General features: G+C 33.1%; 1 protein-coding gene across 1 annotated transcript in view; it reads left to right on the top strand.

Annotated features, from left to right (window-relative positions):
* The window catches only part of Psa (puromycin-sensitive aminopeptidase), a 91395-nt gene that overhangs the window by 21845 nt on the left and 49875 nt on the right, over positions 1-19675 (top strand). Inside the window, exons 2-3 of the mRNA XM_072534726.1 lie at positions 10873-11093; positions 17132-17335. Coding sequence (XP_072390827.1) covers positions 10873-11093; positions 17132-17335 — 425 coding nt within the window. The remainder of the gene's footprint in view (positions 1-10872; positions 11094-17131; positions 17336-19675) is intronic.

Here is a 19675-nt window from a genome sequence, read left to right as displayed (position 1 = left end):
GTTTTGCTTCGGAGAATGAGTAACCAGTCATCTCCTTTATTTGGTCCCACCATCGTACTGGAGATCTTCCTCTGGATCTTTTACCTGCTACGTTACCTTTAACTATCATTCGCTATATATTCGGATATAATGGTACACAGTAGACTCGCGATTATCCGAGCTAATTGGGACCGCGCATACCTCGGATACCGAAAAACTCTGATAACACGGAGATCGGGTATTCGCTTAAAATAAACTAAAAATTCAAAAGTTATGATGTATGTAATTAGTTTATTATGTACAATTGAAGTATATAAACTGGTATACAGAGTACATAGTTAAAATATATGGATAGGAAAACATTTACGTTCGTTTTGACGCTGCGATGTTGCGCCAACGCTGAAGATGAAGCACATCGGTAGGGGTTGACTCTTCCTGTTTCGCAATGTAGGCGAGGACAGCTCCAATCGCCTTCAATCCTTCGGAGTGAGATATTTTCTCGATTATCTCATCTGTGTCATCCTCAGTGACATTGTGTGGGTTGATAAGCAAATCGGCGATTGCATCATCAGTCAGTTCCATTTGCTGATCTTGCATAGTCCACTCATTGACTTCTTCATCATTTATCGGCATTTCCGTTGGTAACTGATTAGAAAGGTCTACTATTTCAGCAATACAGATATTGTTATCTTTTCCATCACTTTTCGCTTCAATTTGAAAAAGCTTTAACCATGACTGATGATGTGTTCCAATTCCAATGTACTGACAAACGAGATACAACAACAAGTTTCAGAAAACTTGATGATTCTGACATTGTAGCTCACATCGAAAGTTTTCCTTCCTACCAAAGCCATTCAACGATGAAAAATAACCCCTGTAGAAAGTATTTAAATCCAGGACTAACAGTACGAAAAATGTATGATCTTTACAAAGAAAAATGTGATATTGATGACACAACCTAAGAAATTAAGATATTATAATAAAGTTTTCAACACAAAATTTAATTTACGTTTTAAAATGCCACACCAGGACACTTGCAAAATTTAGACCTTAATTTAAAAATACAGGGAGCTGGCGATGAAAATGTTAGAAAGGGATTTGAAATACAAAGAGAACTTCACCAACGAAAGGCAGAAGCAGCAAGAGAAAGTCTGAAAAATGATTCAAAAAGAACTGATGAAGCGTACATTCTAACTTTTGATCTACAGAAAGCCTTACTCTTCCCCAAACTTAGTACTTCTATAGCATAATATAAAAGAAATCTTTATGTTTATAACTTCGGTATACATTGTTTCAATGACGATGTAGGCTACATGTTTGTCTGGGATGAAATTGAAGGCTGAAGGGGCTCTCAAGACATTGCATCATATCTTGTAAAGCTTTTAAAAACTCATGCAGCTACACAACATCATGTCATAATGTACTCTGATTCTTGTACCGGACAGAATAGAAACATCTAGATGGTCCTTTCTCTTTTAAAGCTTGTATAAGAACCTAATCTCAGTATAAATACAATAGACCATAAATTTTTAGTGTCAGGACATTCGTTTTTACCCAACGATGGCTAATTTGGAGTCATTGAAACCGCTACTCGTCACCAACAACAAATTTTCAGTGCAGATCAATGGATAGACATCATAAAAAACGCAAACAGCCACATTTTTGCGTGACGAAAATGAAAAACTGATTTCTTTAGTACAGTTACCTTGGAAAATTCCATTACAAAAAAAGAAAACGACATGTGGTTATGAATTCAGCTGGCTTAATATTAGATGGATAAGATTTGAAAGAAATCATCCATTACAGTTTAAATTTAAAGAAACCCTTAATCCTGACACGCCATTTTACAGTGTATATTTAACTAAAAAGAAGCAAGGACCCGATGTTCAGTTAAACAATATTATACAAATGCCACGGTATACCTCAAAACGTCCCATAACAAGCGCAAAAAAGAAAGATATGAAAGACCTTTTACCGTACATTCCACAGATTTATCACTGGTATTATAAAAATCTCCCTACCGATATACCAACACGGTCAAACAGCGGTAATTCTAGTGAACGTCCATCTGATGATGAAATTATGTACGATTAGCTCACAATAACAGTGAAGTAACTCAAAAAAAAAATTTTTTCCTAGAGAATTTTTCCTATTTTTATCACAGAATTCAATTTATTTTTTTCGTTTTATACTTATGATTAGAAACTTGGTCTTGTAATCAACAATAAATAATGTAAATAACTCAATAACGACTTTTATTTTTGTTCCTGTACATCAATTTGCAAATGTCAAAATATCTACAAATTCAATTTGATGGAGTTACACCACTTTTACAATGAACGACACAAATATACATATTTTGCACTATTTTCTGTATTTAAGACCTTCCAGACTACATAAAATGATAAGTGTTACATATGGTTGAACTCGTATTAAATAGGAGATTCCAATAATGACTTAATATACAGGGTGATGAATTTGAAAAACCAAAGGTACTAATAATATAAGAAAAACGGCAAATCTGGCAACATTGCAAATATCAAATATTTAATCTCCGTATCCCAAAATAGGTGTACCTCAAATTTTGTAAAATTATGACTAGCAATTTACGAGATAATTGGTCGTTTCCAGACTTTTGGGCCACTCTGTATTGTCATCATCGTTGTTTGTTGATCTATAACCATTTCGATTTCCAATTTTCAAAATTGTACTTCAATTTTCCTGCTGTTTCGGCGAATAATACTATGTCATCTGCAAATATAAACTAGAGTTAAAGTAACTACAATTTTCATATACTAATTTAACAGATGTTAAGTGCTATATTAATACTTTTCGAATATCATTGTTCATATGAAGAGTGATTTTAATATAGCCGCAATAATTTTGTTTGAACAGTAATTTGTAAAAGGTTCTTATCTAATAATATTTTAGTCTGTGCTATCAGTCTTTATTAACAAATAATATACTATAATGTTGATAACAGATATAAAACATGTGCGACATAATGGTAGCTGAGCCAAAATTAAACATTAATATAAAGTACTAAGGTTTCATGCCATTTATAGACAATTAACAACGAGACTATAACATATTAAAAAAAGAGGTTATTCTTTGTATGTGGGTATATTTTATTTTATAAAAACCCTTAAAAGGGCAACATTACAAGCACGAACGTTTTCGGAACAACTGTTCCATCATCAGGTTAAAATGCAGGTTAACATGCCTGAGCCACCAAAATATTTGGGTAAAAACCCTTTAAATTGAAAAATGTTACCGAAGAATGTACATGATGTTTATAATATTATATGATGTTTAATATTTTAATTAGATTTTACTTCAGGTAACATACACCCATGCTTAAGTGAGTTCCAGTGTCCGGAGAGTACACCTCTTCAAACGGACTACGGTTGGCAACTGAGTTGCCAACCGTAGTCCGTTTGAAGAGGTGTACTCTCCGGACACTGGAACTCACTTAAGCATGGGTGTATGTTACCTGAAGTAAAATCTAATTAAAATATTAAACATCATATAATATTATAAACATCATGTACATTCTTCGGTAACATTTTTCAATTTAAAGGGTTTTTACCCAAATATTTTGGTGGCTCAGGCATGTTAACCTGCATTTTAACCTGATGATGGAACAGTTGTTCCGAAAACGTTCGTGCTTGTAATGTTGCCCTTTTAAGGGTTTTTATAAAATAAAATATACCCACATACAAAGAATAACCTCTTTTGTTATACGTGGTATACAGCCAGCTACAGGAATTATTTTCCTTGTGGATTTTATAACATATTAATTGACGAGTGTTAAAGAAACGGAATACATGGTATAAAAGTTACCCTTCCCATCCCAATTATTTCTAGAATATCGATAACATTGCAAAAAATCAATGATCAACGAAATATAAAATTAAATCTAAAAAAAATCATGGATACGAAGAGTGACAAAATATTCTCAATGTTATTCTTAAGAAAAGTATTCATGAAATGAGTGTTCATTTAATGCTAACAATCGAAAGACTCAGGAATATGTTCAAAACATCAATAGAATTAAAACAAAATAAAAACAGTACAGAAAAACTAATGCTTCTAAAAAAGCATGATTAGTTCAACGCGTATAAAAACAAAAGAATTGTAAGTATGAGAAATAGAACGATCTTTTCTATAGAAATACCATACTTCTAAACGATAATAACCAAAATATAACATCCTTTATTCAGTCAGAGTCAGTGAACATAAAGGTAATAAGTAATACATTATGTTGAAAAGTTATTTGGGGATAGAAATGCCGAACCTGAAATGTCCTAACCTTAAGAAGAGATAGCATATGATATAATGACAGTAATATAATAGAAAAAGCTGAAGGTACAGATAAAATATATTAAATACTGAAATTAGTTAACAAAAATAATGTTAAAACTTTAAAAGAACAAAATTTATGCCGCCGGTACTCGTAATAAAATTTCCTCGAAGATTGGTCCATATGCATTATTATCTATAATATAAAAATGAATCGCAAAATGTGTTGGTCAGCGCATAACTCAACAACGCATGGACCAATCTTAACAATTTTTTTTTAAATGTTCCTTGAAGTTTAAGAATGGTTTTTACGGCGAGAGAAATTCGAATAATTTCCGAGAAAACTCTAAAACAGCTCTTTTCTTTTTCCCATACAAATATTTTCGGAGCGGTCTGTTCCACTATTGAATGAACAACAGAAGTATGTATTTGATACACTTATGAAAGTAACAAATGATAAAACAGGAGAGATTCACTTCTTAGATGCACCTGGTGGTACAGGAAAAACTTTTTTGATTTCATTGATATTAGCAGCAATTCGCTCACAAAATAAAATTGCACTTGCACTCGCTTCGTCGGGAATGGCAGCAACTTTGCTTAAAGGTGGTCGAAGATCTCATTCAGCACTAAAATTGCCATTAAACATGCAAAGCAACGAAACTCAAACCTGCAACATTTAGAAGAACTCTGCAATGGCAAAGGTTTTGCAGCAATGTAAATTTGTTGTTTGGGATGAATGCACGATGGCACATAAAAAATCTTTGGAGGCTTTAGATAGAACCTTACAAGATCTACTTAGCAATCATAACCCATTTGGTGGTGGAACGATTTTATTAGCAGGAGATTTTTGTCAAACATTGCCAGTGATTCCACGATCAACGCCAGCTGATGAACTCAATGCACGTTTAAAGTCCTCCAAAGAATACGCGTGTCGAGTTGCAAAATGACCAATCTGGAGACATATTCTCTGAACAGCTCATTGACATTGGTAATGGCAAATTTCCTATAGACACCTTGACTGGTTGCATTAACTTTCCTCAAAGTTTTTATCACTTCTCGTATAAGTAACTCGATCAAAAGATGAACTTATTCAAAAGGCGTTTCCAGATTTTGCTCAAAATTACAGAAACAATGATTGGTTTAGCGAACGGGCTATATTGGCTGCAAAAAACGTAGATGTAAATGAATTAAATTTCAAAATTCAAGAACAAATTACAGGCGAATTGAGGATATATAAATCAGTTGATTCGGCTACTAACCAAAATGATGTCGTCAACTATCCGCCTGAATTTCTAAACTCGCTGGATTTACCAGGATTGCCACCTCACAATCTTCAATTAAAGGTTGGATCGGTAGTTATAATGCTGAGAAATATCAACCAACCGCGTCTTTGCAACGGCACACGGTTAGCGATAAAAAAATTATTGAACAACGTGATAGAAGCAACTATACTGAAAGTAAAGTATTGTAGTGAATTTATTTAACTGCTATGTCTTTATTTAATTTATAATGTCTTTAATAATTTATTATATTGTTCTTATCTTAATTCATTAAAAAGCACTCATTAAATTCATTTATATCAATTTATTTAACGAATAATACATAATTTATATAGGCGAACGTAACAATTAAAATCGCGAGCGCGTCTTCAAAATCAACTGTTCCTCCATATAAAAATGTTTTGATTTATATAAATAAATTGCCGTTATCTCGAAAAGTCGAAAACCCTCTAGACTAGACTGAGTGGCAGCAAACAGCTATTTTCACATCGGCGGGCCTCCAGAAATTTCAAACTGGTGTTTTTATAACATCATGTGTCAGGTAGACATGACCTAGAAAATACTCGAATAAATAGGCATATCAGTAATAAACATATTTACCGTTTTTGGGTCAGAATTTATCGTAACAGTATAAAGGAGAAGACGTTTTGATACCACGCATCCCAATGATTCCGACTGATGTACAATTTGAATTTAAACGACTACAGTTTCCAATGCGGCTTGCTTTTGCTATGACCATAAATAAGTCCCAGGGGCAATCATTAGGTGTTTGTGGTATTAATCTAGAAAACCCATGTTTCTCAAATGGTCAATTGTATGTTGCCTGTTTCCGTGTTGGAAAACCATCAGATTTGTTTGAATATTCACCAGGTAATCAAACAAAAAACATTGTATATCATAAAGCACTACAATAAAAATAAAACAAATTTTTGTTAATTATTATGATTCACTTGATTTACAATAAAGCGATTACTGAAAATACTTATATACGTTTTATTTCATTATTCTTTATTACATCGGTTATTAACCCTATGTTAATAATAATAATAATAAGTAATTAATTATCTCTATGTTTTGTCATTGAAGCACCCACTTTATAAATATTTGTCACCTTTAGGTTCCTACTATCCCTTTTATATTATTTTTCAATCAGGTTTAAACCTTAAGTTCCTCTCTTAGTTTGAAGCCTTCTGGCAGACATCCCAGTCGGGGTTTTTAGTGGATCCAAAAGGGTGGCCAAAGTTCGTGGAAGAAGATACTTAGGTCACCCGAGCTGACCCTCACACACCGCCCTATCAGCATGCTGACGGTTCTGTTCACGTTCTCACGAGAATTAAGAAATAAACTGCCACATTCCAAATCTATTTGACAGAACGAAGTCTGTCGGGTCCGCTAGTAGCTAATAAAAGTAAAACCAATACATTTCTCACGATTTAGATTATTTGATGTAATGAGTAATAAACTAAAACTTTTACTCATCACACACCAACGAAAAGTGATAACTCAGTTTGTAACAATAAAACACTGAAAACTTTGTTTTCAAAACTTCCACAAAATTTATTTTAAATTCTTATCTTGTTTCTATTTCTTGTATCTATTCTTATATTGTGTACAAACTTAAATGTGGCGACTGCCCAAAAGCTTACATTGGTCAAACAGGTAGAAATTTTAATAAACGAATAGCAGAACATAAAAGGGCTTTCAATAATAGAAAAACAGATTCTACATACGCACTTCACCTTCTAGATCATAATCATTCTTTTAATGACGAATTTAAAATTCTACACATTCAAAATAAAGGCCTTAAGCTATCTTTGTTAGAATCTATGTAAATCAACAAATTAAAAAACACAGATATAATTCTGAATGACCAGCTTGAGACAAACAGTTCTCCCCTCCTCAACCTATTTCATTAGAGACTATAAAGTGTAAACCCATGCCAAAAACAGATCACTTGAGAAAGGCAATCAGCCGAAACAGCTGTAGTGATAAGAATTTAATATAACTTTTGTGGAAGTTTTGAAAACAAAGTTTTCAGTGTTTTATTGTTACATAAAATGAATTTCCATCAAGTAACGGTCGAATCCATCAATTAACTCAGTTTGTATTTCGCATGGCACTCGGGACCCGAGAGGCACTATTCAACCTGTAAGTTCTGTTTTAAAAATATCGTGATTAATAAAAAATTGTATTTGTCATCATCATTCTCTTTGCCTTTATCTCTATGCGGGCCGGCTTCCCTGTTACTCCACTCATCCGTCTAGGCATACTAATTTCCGCCACATGCAATCGTTGTTCCTCTTTTTTTTAACGGTCCAACATTTAGTTTTATACATTATAGCTGGTCTTATGGTGTGCCTGCCTCACTGTTTCCTTTCTCCAACTCATTTTTTATTGAGCAACCCACCACAGAATCTCTCAAGGAACTTTATAATATGCTTTCTTAAGATCAATAAATACCATATGAGCGTTTGTTTCTTTATTCCTGTATTTTTCCATCTGCTGTCTTATAATGAAAATTGCATTTGTTGTACAATCTGCCTTGCATAAAACCAAACTGATTATCGGATATTTCAGTTTCTTCCACTTCTATAATTCTATTAAATAAACCTGTTAGCTAACTTGGTCCTGCCTCACCTAAAGCTGTCTACACTTCCCCAAGAATATCATCTGGCTTACCTTTCTTTATTTTTTGATGGGCTTTAACAACTTCCTTGTTTATTATTTTGCTAACTAGGCCGTTGTTCATTGGCCACCCACAAAACGCTAAGTAACGGTATCTTTCTATTGAAATATTTCTCTATAAAAAGGACTATATTTTCAATCTTTTTTTGGGTGTTTTTTATACCTTTCGTATTTCTTTATATTCTTATTTTTTGCTTTTTCGCATATTTGACTTTGTATTTTCTTCATCTCATTAGGGTTTAAAGTTAGTCCCAGGCTATCCCCTATTTAAGGCAACATTTGTTCAATCGGAAGTTCCAAATCCCAAGGTAGTCCCAGTTCTGGGCTCTCCCTGATTCAGGGAATCCAAAGTTAGTCTCAAGTTCGCAATCCAAGCTTATTTTAAGTTGGGAATCAAAGTATATCTTAGGTGATCCCATGGGAAGTCCCGAGTTGATCCAACATAAGTCCCAGTCTATCCTAGGCATTACCCTGATTGGCAATCACAGTTCCCTTATCTAAGTAGGAGCCCCCGTGTATTATGCATTTGCAAGATTTGACTGCACCGAAGGTCAACGTCCAGTTGATCTGCTTTACAGCTTATAAGTTATTGTGAGTAGGGAAGAATTTCTTCACTATTTCTTTTTATATCCCTAGGTATTGCACACTTCACTAAGGCATCGTAATTGGCTTGTTTTACCAATTCAGACGGCGCCTTCCATATTGATGGAGTTGGAAAACCACTGTTATATTTCTCAGTAGCAGTACTGTCTCAGTAGCAGAACAAAATCAATTGAATCAAATTCTAAATTAAAATATAAATAAAATCAATAAAAAGTTAATAAACACAAAGTTTTTTTGGGTTATATAAAAAAATTATTAAAGAAAGTTCAAAATATAAAATTTTGTAGTTCAGTTGTTATTTGTAACAAAACGTTTATGTACCTTTTGTACAAAAGGTTTGCCATTTTAATTTAAAGCGTCACGTAAATAGTACATAGTAATTTTGAATTTTAATTATTTGCAGCTAAATACATAATACTTACCCTATTTGTGACTATTTAATGTGAAAAAGTACCTTCATTTGGTAAAAAACGCAAATGGCGTGTTTTGCCATAACAATACTGACATATTATAACGTAAGATTTTGTTACTAGACTAGGCTGTGGATGAAAAGCGTGCATTAATTAGTGAATTTTTGAATTCTACCCTGTGATGTAAAGATCTATGTCAGGAACAACTCCCCGATCCATGCAATGGCAAATTTTTTGTTTTTTTTATGAGGCTTCGAAAGGGAAAAGTATAAACTTTGTCTTTCGACTAAGGGGAAGGGGAAAAAAGACTTTGAGATTCAAGAAAGTTTGCCACTCCTACCCCCGAGCTTCCCCCTAAAAGCCGCCTCATAGTGGTTAAAATAAGAAACATCGATTTACCAAGAATCTTTATGCAGTAGAAAAAAATAGATAACATGCTAGTAATGTATGAATATATCATATAACACTCTCGTGTTATTTTTTAGCTCAGGTGTTCTGCTTTTAATTACCTACTGTATTAAAAAAAAAGAATTTACCAAAAATAAGAAAATACCATGAATTAAAAAAATCCTAATTATTTGCTTTGGAAACAGATCTCATAAGTTATTTTTCTCATGCTATTTATTGTAAATCAAACCGCAAAAGGTATTGAAGACAAACATGTACTCAATTGAATATTCCTAGGTGTAACATAAATCTAAGATATCTAGTGCACTGACCTGCTGACATAAACTAAAAAGTAATTTTAGTAATAATGATTACTTGATTATTCATAATTTTTATTTTGACTGCAATGCAATATACAACAATTAATGCATGTTTAGATGTTGTCGCTATTCTATTAAGCTTGTGTAAATATGCAAAGGTATTTAAATTTATTCATTAGTCAGTACAATAAATTAACATTTAGAATAAAGTACTCTAAACGCATACAAAGTGCATTCACTAATCATAATTCATAATTGTATCTGTTTTCCTTAGCTGTAAATAATATTCTAGTTTCTGGAAAACCATTATCCAGTATCTAGTTATACATTGTTCAGAGTGTACGGGGTAATGAAATTATACGTTCTGATTATTTTCAAAGAATTGCTGCAGAGTTTGTCACGCAATGCTATGTGTCGAGAAATAACAATAATATTTCCAAATTACATAACATAGTAGTAATAGATCAAATATTTTGCCCTAGATAGTCTGTTATTCTGGTAGTTTTATTATAATAATTGTTTTGAAATTGTTGTGGCAATGAAGTATTTTCATAAAATGAATCGAAAAATTTGAACTCGTATTTGGCGCAGTCATTGGGATAATGGATGAGTCATTTTAGAGACACTAAATAGCCTCAAATTACTATCTTGTAGAAATACACTATAAGTACGCTGCTCTTAAAATTACATTTTATTTCCCAGTTCAAGTTTATATAAACAAACAGCAGCTGACCTCAATAATTCTGATTGACTAAATTCTCTTTTTTTTTTTCGTAAATATTATATTATTCTTAAAACTGGCATATGTAATTTTTGTATTTTCAGTCTGATTTTAAAGAAGAAATAAGTCTATATTTTTTTATGTTTCGTAATAATTTTTCATAATTTTTACCTTTTAAATTTCAGGTTGTTAGCAACACTGATACAGTTGTACTTAATGCATTAGACTTAAAATTAAACGAGGTTACTTTAAAAGGAGATAAATCTTTAAAACCTGGTCAAGTAGAATTATGTGCGGAAGAAGAAATTGCGACGTTAAAATTTCCCTCTTTAGTGACCCCAGGCTCCTACATTTTAGATATAGCATTTACAGGTGAAATTAATGACAAAATGAAAGGGCTGTACAGGTAAGTTTGCAATATTATTTAGGATACTAATGATATTACAAATTAGCAATTCCTAAGCCTCAAATAAAGGTTGATAAAAGTTCTCAAAATTTACATAATAGACCAGTCAAAATTACAGTTTTTGGCAAATTGGTGTCATATTCACCAGCGTTGTTTTTCCATTATTTAAGTAGTAAACTAAGATAATTCCATGAGAATCACAAAAGACAGTTGTCATAAACTTTCCTGCTTACAAATCCATTTTCACTTACGTAGAACATTTATTTGCCAATTTGTGTGGCTAGTGGAACCAGCGGCAGGCCAAAAATTTCTCCTGATTGTGGTGAAAATCTTGGCAAGAAACACTTAAAAAAATTGTCAAACTAGCTTTTAACCATTGGGAACGATAAAAAGGATTCCAATAGTGGTAAATGCAGCTCTTCTTTGATTTCAATTTGTTACTGTCTTTCTGGAAGTGCTTTTTTTCCTACTCTGAACTTAGATTTTTTACTGTTTATAAATTCAGATGAGACTCTAAAAAGTGGCTCTGCTGCGAGGAGCATTAAATTATTCGTCACACCGGATTGTCATTTCTTATAAGGAGTTCCATATATAATGTAAATATTGGCGTCATATCAGATATGAAGGGGAGTAAATCAATTTAACGCACCTAGTAGACATTATCAGAATATACAGAGATATAGTGACGATATTATATGAAGATAATAAGATCAGAAAATGACACCAAAACACATGTGGCACTAGAAACATGTAAGGTATTATTCTCATATTTTTGTGCACACGACAGGAATATTAGAAAAACATATGGTGCGACTTATGTCCCGTTTTGTACATCAGTAAGCCTTGAGGAGCATGTTTGGTTCAATTATATAAGATTTAACAAAAGGTGATAAAATTATTCATACATCAGAATAAAGGAACTATCTCAATAGAATCAACAAAAATAAATGGAAACATAATAATTCTGACCTACCATGTTTATTTAAACGAATTTAAACTCTTTCGTATTTATAGGTGAATAAATAAAATGATGAAAAGGTTGCCAATGTGAGTTGATAATACTAATGTATAGGATATGAGAATACTCACAATCTTCAGTAGTTTTTATTGTTGCTGAATTTTTAGGCTACCTGTTTAGAGGCTTACAATATATGCTCCATCATCAGGTCACAGTACATGGTCTTTGTTCTAACAAAAACTATAAGCTAAAAACAACATGAAACAAACAATGAACACCTAGTACAAAATAAGAGTTAAAATTAAATTAAGCCAACAACTATAACCTTAATTAAGTAATAGAGCTGATACTATATATATAATATGAATTAAATGAGAACCGTAATATTAATTAAGTGAGAGAATTGACATAATATACAATATATTCAGGCATCAGTGGCATTGGCTATAACCAGTCTGATGGAAACCGTAGAATATAATCAGTAATTAATTAATTAGTAGATAAAGGATGTTTAAATTTAGATTCAAAGAAAAACCTATTATATGAAAGAGCTACGACTTAAATATCAGACACAAGAAGGCTCTTCTAGTATGAACTCCCATATATAGACCCATCTCTTATACATGAATTAGTATTAGTGAGAAAATAAAGTTTAAGTTATTTTTTCTGAACATTAAAGTAAATTGGAACAATTATAAAATAGAGATGCAAAACTGGTCATTGTCTTATATTTACTGTACAAAATTTATCAATTCGCGCAAAGACTAACTGAAACCATAACTATCTGCCACTCAAAGACTAATCTGATATAATTTACAAGTTAAGCGATTAGCGGGTGTTCACTTCCCTTATCAGCAATACGCTTACAGTTCCTCATTATATCGATATGAATAGGGTGGAAATGTTGTCAAAATTATTCATGGAAATGTTTAGCTAACTTTAACAAAAAAATCATGATCGAAAACTCCTTAAAAACTCAGCCTATGGTAGATATAATCGTCAATGTACCCTCTGATTGCATCGGCCTTCTTCGTCTTCTTCTTCTAAAGGTGCCTATTTCCTTGTAATGTTGGTGAACACATTGATTTACCTATCTTATTCTATTCACACCAGCTCTAAATATATCAGTTGACGTTAGAGCAGTTGACTTCCTAAGATTGGCCGGCGAGTATATATATATATATATATATATATATATATATATATATATATATATATATATATATATATATATATATATATATATATATATATCTGTGTATAAGTCTGCGTCCAGGACCTCTCTTGCTCTCAATCGTGTCTTGTACAAGACACAATTGAGAGAGAAGACTTCTAACTGTAGAAGTCAGTATTTATTATTATGCATAATGTGGCCAACAGCTGAATATAGAGACCAATGGAGAAAAATTGTTAGGAATATTGGAAGAAATCACCATCCTCAGTAATGGGCAAACGACAAGAGAGAAAGATAATGTAAAATCCACAAGGAAAATAATTCCTGCAGCTGGCTGTATACCACGTATCACAAAAAAGAGGTTAAATCTTTGTAAATGGGTATATTTAAAAAACCCTTAAAAGGGCTACATCAAATAACACGAACGTTTTCGGAACAACAGTTGCATCATCAGGTTAAAAATGACTGAGCCACCAAAATATTAGGATAAAAACCCTTTAAAATATATATACTTCAGTTACCAGCTGAAGCCCGTTTGAAGAGGTTTACTCTCCGGACGCTGGAACTCACTTAAAGCATGGGTGTATGTTACCTGAAGTAAAATTTAATTAAATATTAAACATCAAATAATAATAATAACATTATGTACAATCTTTGTTAACTTTATATATTTTAAAGGGTTTTTACCCTAATATTTTGGTGACTCAGGCATGTTAACCTGTATTTTTAACCTGATGATGGAACTGTTGTTCCGAAAACGTTCGTGTTATTTGATGTAGCCCTTTTAAGGGTTTTTTAAATATACCCATTTACGAAGATTTAACCTCTTTTTTAAAGATAATGTGACCGAAGTAAACCAATTTTCTGTTCTTTATAGTGGTAATGATTCCTTTGTCTTTTCTTAGCCTTTGGAGAATAGCTATGTTAGTTGTTTGGTATATAATATGTTACTGTGAAAGTCCGAAATTTTTTTATAGTTTCGGAGTATCACCCGTATATGTCGACAAGCGCAAATGAGTTTCGGAATTGAAAGTAAACGAGAAGACAATTGTTACTATTTTTCTCAAGAAAGATACTCTAAAATAGTATTGGAAGTGAATTCTGTTAAAAATAAGTTCAGTACACCTTTGGACTACAGGCGTTTAAAACGTTTAACATTTTAAAGGTTAATTATGATGACAAGTTAATTATGCTATTAAAACCAGGAGAAATTAATATCCAGTATCACGAATGCTTAAAGAATGACAAATTAAAAACAAAAATATTACTTATGAAGTTGTAATGTTATATTTAAATTTGTGTGAACAGTGTCAAATGAAACATAGTGCTCCGAAAAAAGATATTTTTGTGAAATCAATGAGTTCCTAGTTCCGAATTTAACTCTAGATGTCAAGTCGACTTAATAGACTTGCAATCACATAGAGACTACAAATTTATAATGGTATTATATTTAGTGTTACCGTCATATTACATTCCCTATCCCTTTTCGGATAAAGGTAGAGAGTTCAGTAATCGAGTTATATCTGAGCTGTGCACTATTTTGGAAAGATGTTAAAATAGTGCACGGAAAGCCTCGTCTCAGTCAAACCCAAGGATCGGTAGAAAGAGTCAATCAGGGCATACAGAATATGTTAGCTGCGTGGACGCAAGATAATGATTCAAATAAATGATGAGAAGATTTTCCCTTTATTCACTTCGTCAAAAACATAACTTATCACGAAGGAATGCGCCAGAGTCCATATGAAGCCATGTTTGGCGTTAAACCAAAAAGGATCCTAGCGTCGTCATCTCTCCTTTACATTGAAATTGGCAATATTGAAACTGAAGAACAGCTAGAGGCCTATTTGGATATTTAAGAAAATTCGATTGGAACAGATCCGCAAACTAGTACGCATATATCTCAAGCACCGACTGATTCGTAGTGTGACATTTCTACATCTCAAGAAATACCCATTCCGCAGCTCAACACTTCTTCATCCCAAGTATTTAGCATTTTTTCACATGTAATCAGTTCGCAATTTGTAAAGAAAAATTACTTTTCATGGATGCGATTACAACTGATAAAATGTCATTAAGATAAGCAGCTTGTGCTAATTCGAAAAGTGGAGGCTATACACGTTGTAACTCCAAAAGAAAGTGTTCCACGGCTAAATTTACTTGTAAAGGCAAGGGGCTTTTGTGCAGTTCGAAGTGCCAAAAGTGTTTCTCTGTTACGTTGATAATATTTTAGTTACCAATCACTGTTTGTGCTGTTTATTTTAAATACAATAATATTCTTATGTTTATTAAAATAATTTTCACAAAATAAAAAAAACATACTCAACTAATTATTTATTTTTACTTGATAAACAATATACAATGTTTTTTAACATATACGATGAATGTTACCAGTGAATGTTAGAAAATATGATATTTAAACAATAATTCGAACATACTCCAAGCACCTTGGTGAATGTTGACATTCACTGGTGTATCCCGACATTCACTGGATTTCGGGCTTTCACAATAACATATATATGAAACCCTGAACATACGTCCACAGCCCTACATTTCGAATGCCTCTAACCGTTTTATGGCTTCTTCTGTGAGACTCCAGCTTTTTACTCCGTATAGGAGGGCACTGAAGACGTAATATCTAAGAATGTTTATGCGTTTATTGATACTTAGAAGATACGCTGTAGTGAATCGTCTTAAGACCGTCAAAAGAGCTTCTGGCTTTTTCAAAACAAGTTTTTATTTCGTAGCTATGATCCCTGGTGTCCTTAATATTGCAGCGCAGGAAGCATAACTGTCTTCTCCACTCTTTCTAACGGTGTATCGTTTATTGTAATTTGTGCGTTGTTGGTGTTCTTACTAATGGTCACTATTTTTGTCTTTTTACGATTTAGTTTTAGGCCGTTTACGTAACATGTTTCTACAACATTATCCATCTTTCTTTGGATTCTCTGAGCGCTATCTGTTAGCAATATGGTATCGTCTACGTATCTAATATTGTTTATCAGTTGGCCATTTACTGCAATACCATCTTCTGATTCGTCAAAGGCTTCTCTAAAGATATTTTCAGAGTATATGTTAAATAGTGTTGGTGTCAGTATGCAACCCTGTAGAACTCCATTTTCGGCTGCGAATTCTCGGACAGTTCATTTTCGAATCGCACTGTTGTTTGTTGTTGGTAATATAAATTTGAAATTGGTTTTATATCCCTACCATTCTTGATGTTTTTAGGATAACGATTTGGTTTCCATGTGATACTTTGTCAAATACCTTCTCGAAATCGATGAAATATGCAAACACATCGCAATTGACGACCCTGACGTATTGCAAATTGAAAAGTGCTGACCTCGTTCTGAGTCATGCTCTGAATCCAAATTGAACTTCACTTAGGTGCTCTTCTCACACATCGGCCATATTTCATAAAATTTAAATAGTTTTCTTATAGATACCCTGTGTAAATTCCCTGTGTAAGTCTGGTATCTACACGTTCCTTATTGCGACAGTTTTGTTGCATATTCTAAGAGTTTGAATTATAAGTGGTTAGCTGATTCTTTAATGGTTTAAACATTAGATTACTATTAACAAACATATTTCTGAGAAATAGCCTTTGTAAATATTTCTATCTATAGTTTTATTTAGAGTTTTAATGTTTAGCTGAACCTAGATTGACTTTAACAGGACATTCACTTTCAAATCGCTATATACTGTCATATTTACTACATATAATTCTAAAGAACGATGAAGATGAATCCTCCAAATTCACTTCATCTATCTATTAGGCCACGTATTTATAGAATAATTCCTGTAGCTTAACTTGCTAATTTAATTTAATCATTCTTAACACAAAACATAGCGCACAAAACACACATTCAACACAAAACTCTTATTTATATTTTTGATATGTATTTTTAGAAGTAAATATGTAAACCAAAAAGGAGAGGAAACATACGCAGCGGTAACACAATTCGAATCGACAGATGCTCGTCGTTGTTTCCCATGTTGGGACGAGCCTGCCCATAAAGCCACCTTTGACATAAGCCTTACTGTACCTAAGAACTTAGTTGCCTTATCAAATATGCCAGTCAAAAACAGTCAACCTGAAGGTGATCTCATTAAGTAAGTATTAAAATTCCTGTAAAAGTACTGTAAAACTGTTAGATTTATAGAATTTAATATGGTAAGCTTAAGAATAACTTCAATTTTTTTTCTTTGCCTTTAAAACTATGTAGCACGTTTTTCAAAGTTCCACTAGTATATCTAGCTGTCAATCCTTGACACCACTATTAATAATGTATTATGAAATGAATACCACATGATGTTTTATAAAACGTATTCGTTTTTTTACTCTAATAACTCTATTTGTTTGAAATTTTTTACACTTAAGATCAATATTTTAGTCGGTATTGCAATAAATTAATATAGTTGGACCATAAGTTTTTTTACCACTAAACAAATAATTTGCTATGTTGTTGTGTTACACCTCGAGGCTATTGTTCTTTTTGTATTATAAACCTCTAAGTGACTTTATTCTATAAATTAATATAAAAATTACCTAAAAGGCAACATCTCCAATTTCTTCAAACCGGCTGAAAAATAAGTTTTCTCGAAGTAGGCCTCCGTTGCGGCAATATCTTCATTTGACTCAAATTTCTGCCTGGCGAGTGAGTTTTTCAGGTTTGGAATCAAAGAGAACTAGCACTGGGCCAAATGTGGCGAATGCGTTGGATGGTGCTACAGTTCCTAGCCCAATTTGGCCGTGACAATGGCGGAGGTGTGAGTTGCGACGTTGTCATGGTGGAAAAGCACTTTTTTCTTCGCTAAATGGGCCCAATTTTTGTGTAATTCGGCGACCAATTTTGATCCCTAGATTCATAGAACCCTGTGACCGTTTTGCCTTTCACCAGGTAGTCGATGTAGATTATACCTTGTAAATTCCAGAAAACGGTGGCCATCTCCTTTCCGAAACTCCTTCGGATTGCACTTAAACAGCGTCAAACACTGCCTCTGAAGTAGTCTCACCATTGGCACTTGTCCGCAGTGAGTAGACGCGGCACCCATCGTGCCAACAGTTTTCTCCTGTCCTAATTTTGATGACCGACGTGGCCTTTTGAGATGCCCACTGTCTCAACTATCTCGTGCACCTTCAATCGGCGGTCTGCCAATACGAGATTTTTTGTCACGATATCCTCCGTGGTAGCCTTTTCACGTTCATTGCGATCGCGTTGAAATTCGTTAAGACCTAATTACACAGGTCGAGTCTACAAGTTACTCGCCGGCCTTTTCACACGCAGCTCGTAAACTAGTCCATTGTACTCGATGCATTCGATTCGTTAGCTGCTGGTAAAAACGTTCTGAAAAAAGTTGAACTACCGGCGACTTTACATGCTATTCGTACTCGTCGTCTTTTGAGCGAGCTATCGTGCAAACTAACCATGTGTACTCACGGTAGCTTAAATGATTAAAAACGAATTAATAGACGACAACGTGCGAAACGAAAAGTACATAAGAGAAACGTGCGTGTGAAACCGTGGATATGACGACGTACTGCTTATGGTGCATCAAATACTTTACTGAAAGAGCTGAAGAACAAAGGTTCTGAGGCTTGTAGAAATACTTTAAGACTTGCAGATAAAGAGTTTGATGAACTACTGGGAGTGGTATGGAAAATGTTGTCAAAACAGGACACGACAATGAAGATTTGTTGCTGTAGTCTTTATCTTTAATATGTGAGAAATTGTTGGTACAAAACAGAATTCATCATTAATGAAGATCGGCGAATCACGCACACCTTGTCTTATAGCAGCAGATAATTAGACGTGTTTTCCACACTACAGCTAGTTTAGTTCATGAATCGAAGGTTTTCACCTCGAAATTTTTTCGGAAAAGGTCGATTTACTTGAAAATTTGAGAATAAGTATTGGATACTTAGTCCAAGGATCGAAATCTATATGATGCCGAAGGGCACTTTTACCATAGGGGTAGTTGCCACCTCATCTTGGGAGTAGATATTTTTTATTACTAGGTATTTATTGGATAAAAATTGATAGAAAAATTAATTCTAAGCAATAAATGTTCTATACACTTTTTTGATAAAATTAATAGTTTTCGATTTATTCTCTATCGAAAGTGTTAGTTTTATATTAAAAAAATCAATGTTTTAATCAGTTTTATGCTAATAACCCAAAAATTATTCGTTTTATCAAAAAAAATAAACTGCAATTAATAAAATGTAACTTTTAAAAAAAGTAACAAAATGGTTTTTTTAATTGTCACAACTAACTAAGACTAATATTAACCCAGCTATACTTTTATAGATTAGCTTTTCTTCGTCGAATCCTAAATTTTGGAGTTAAAGTCAAATGACGGGAAAACTGCATTTTTTAAGGATAACTTATCGAAACTGATTTAAAGTATTTAATAACATTTATCTTTTCTCTTTTTTCAGCGAAAAAGTGA

Source organism: Diabrotica undecimpunctata, chromosome 6, assembly GCF_040954645.1.
Source record: "Diabrotica undecimpunctata isolate CICGRU chromosome 6, icDiaUnde3, whole genome shotgun sequence".
NCBI classification, from domain to species: Eukaryota; Metazoa; Arthropoda; class Insecta; order Coleoptera; family Chrysomelidae; genus Diabrotica; species Diabrotica undecimpunctata.
The sequence above is the reverse complement of the archived record's forward strand: the minus strand, read 5'-3'. Positions and strand labels throughout refer to the sequence as shown.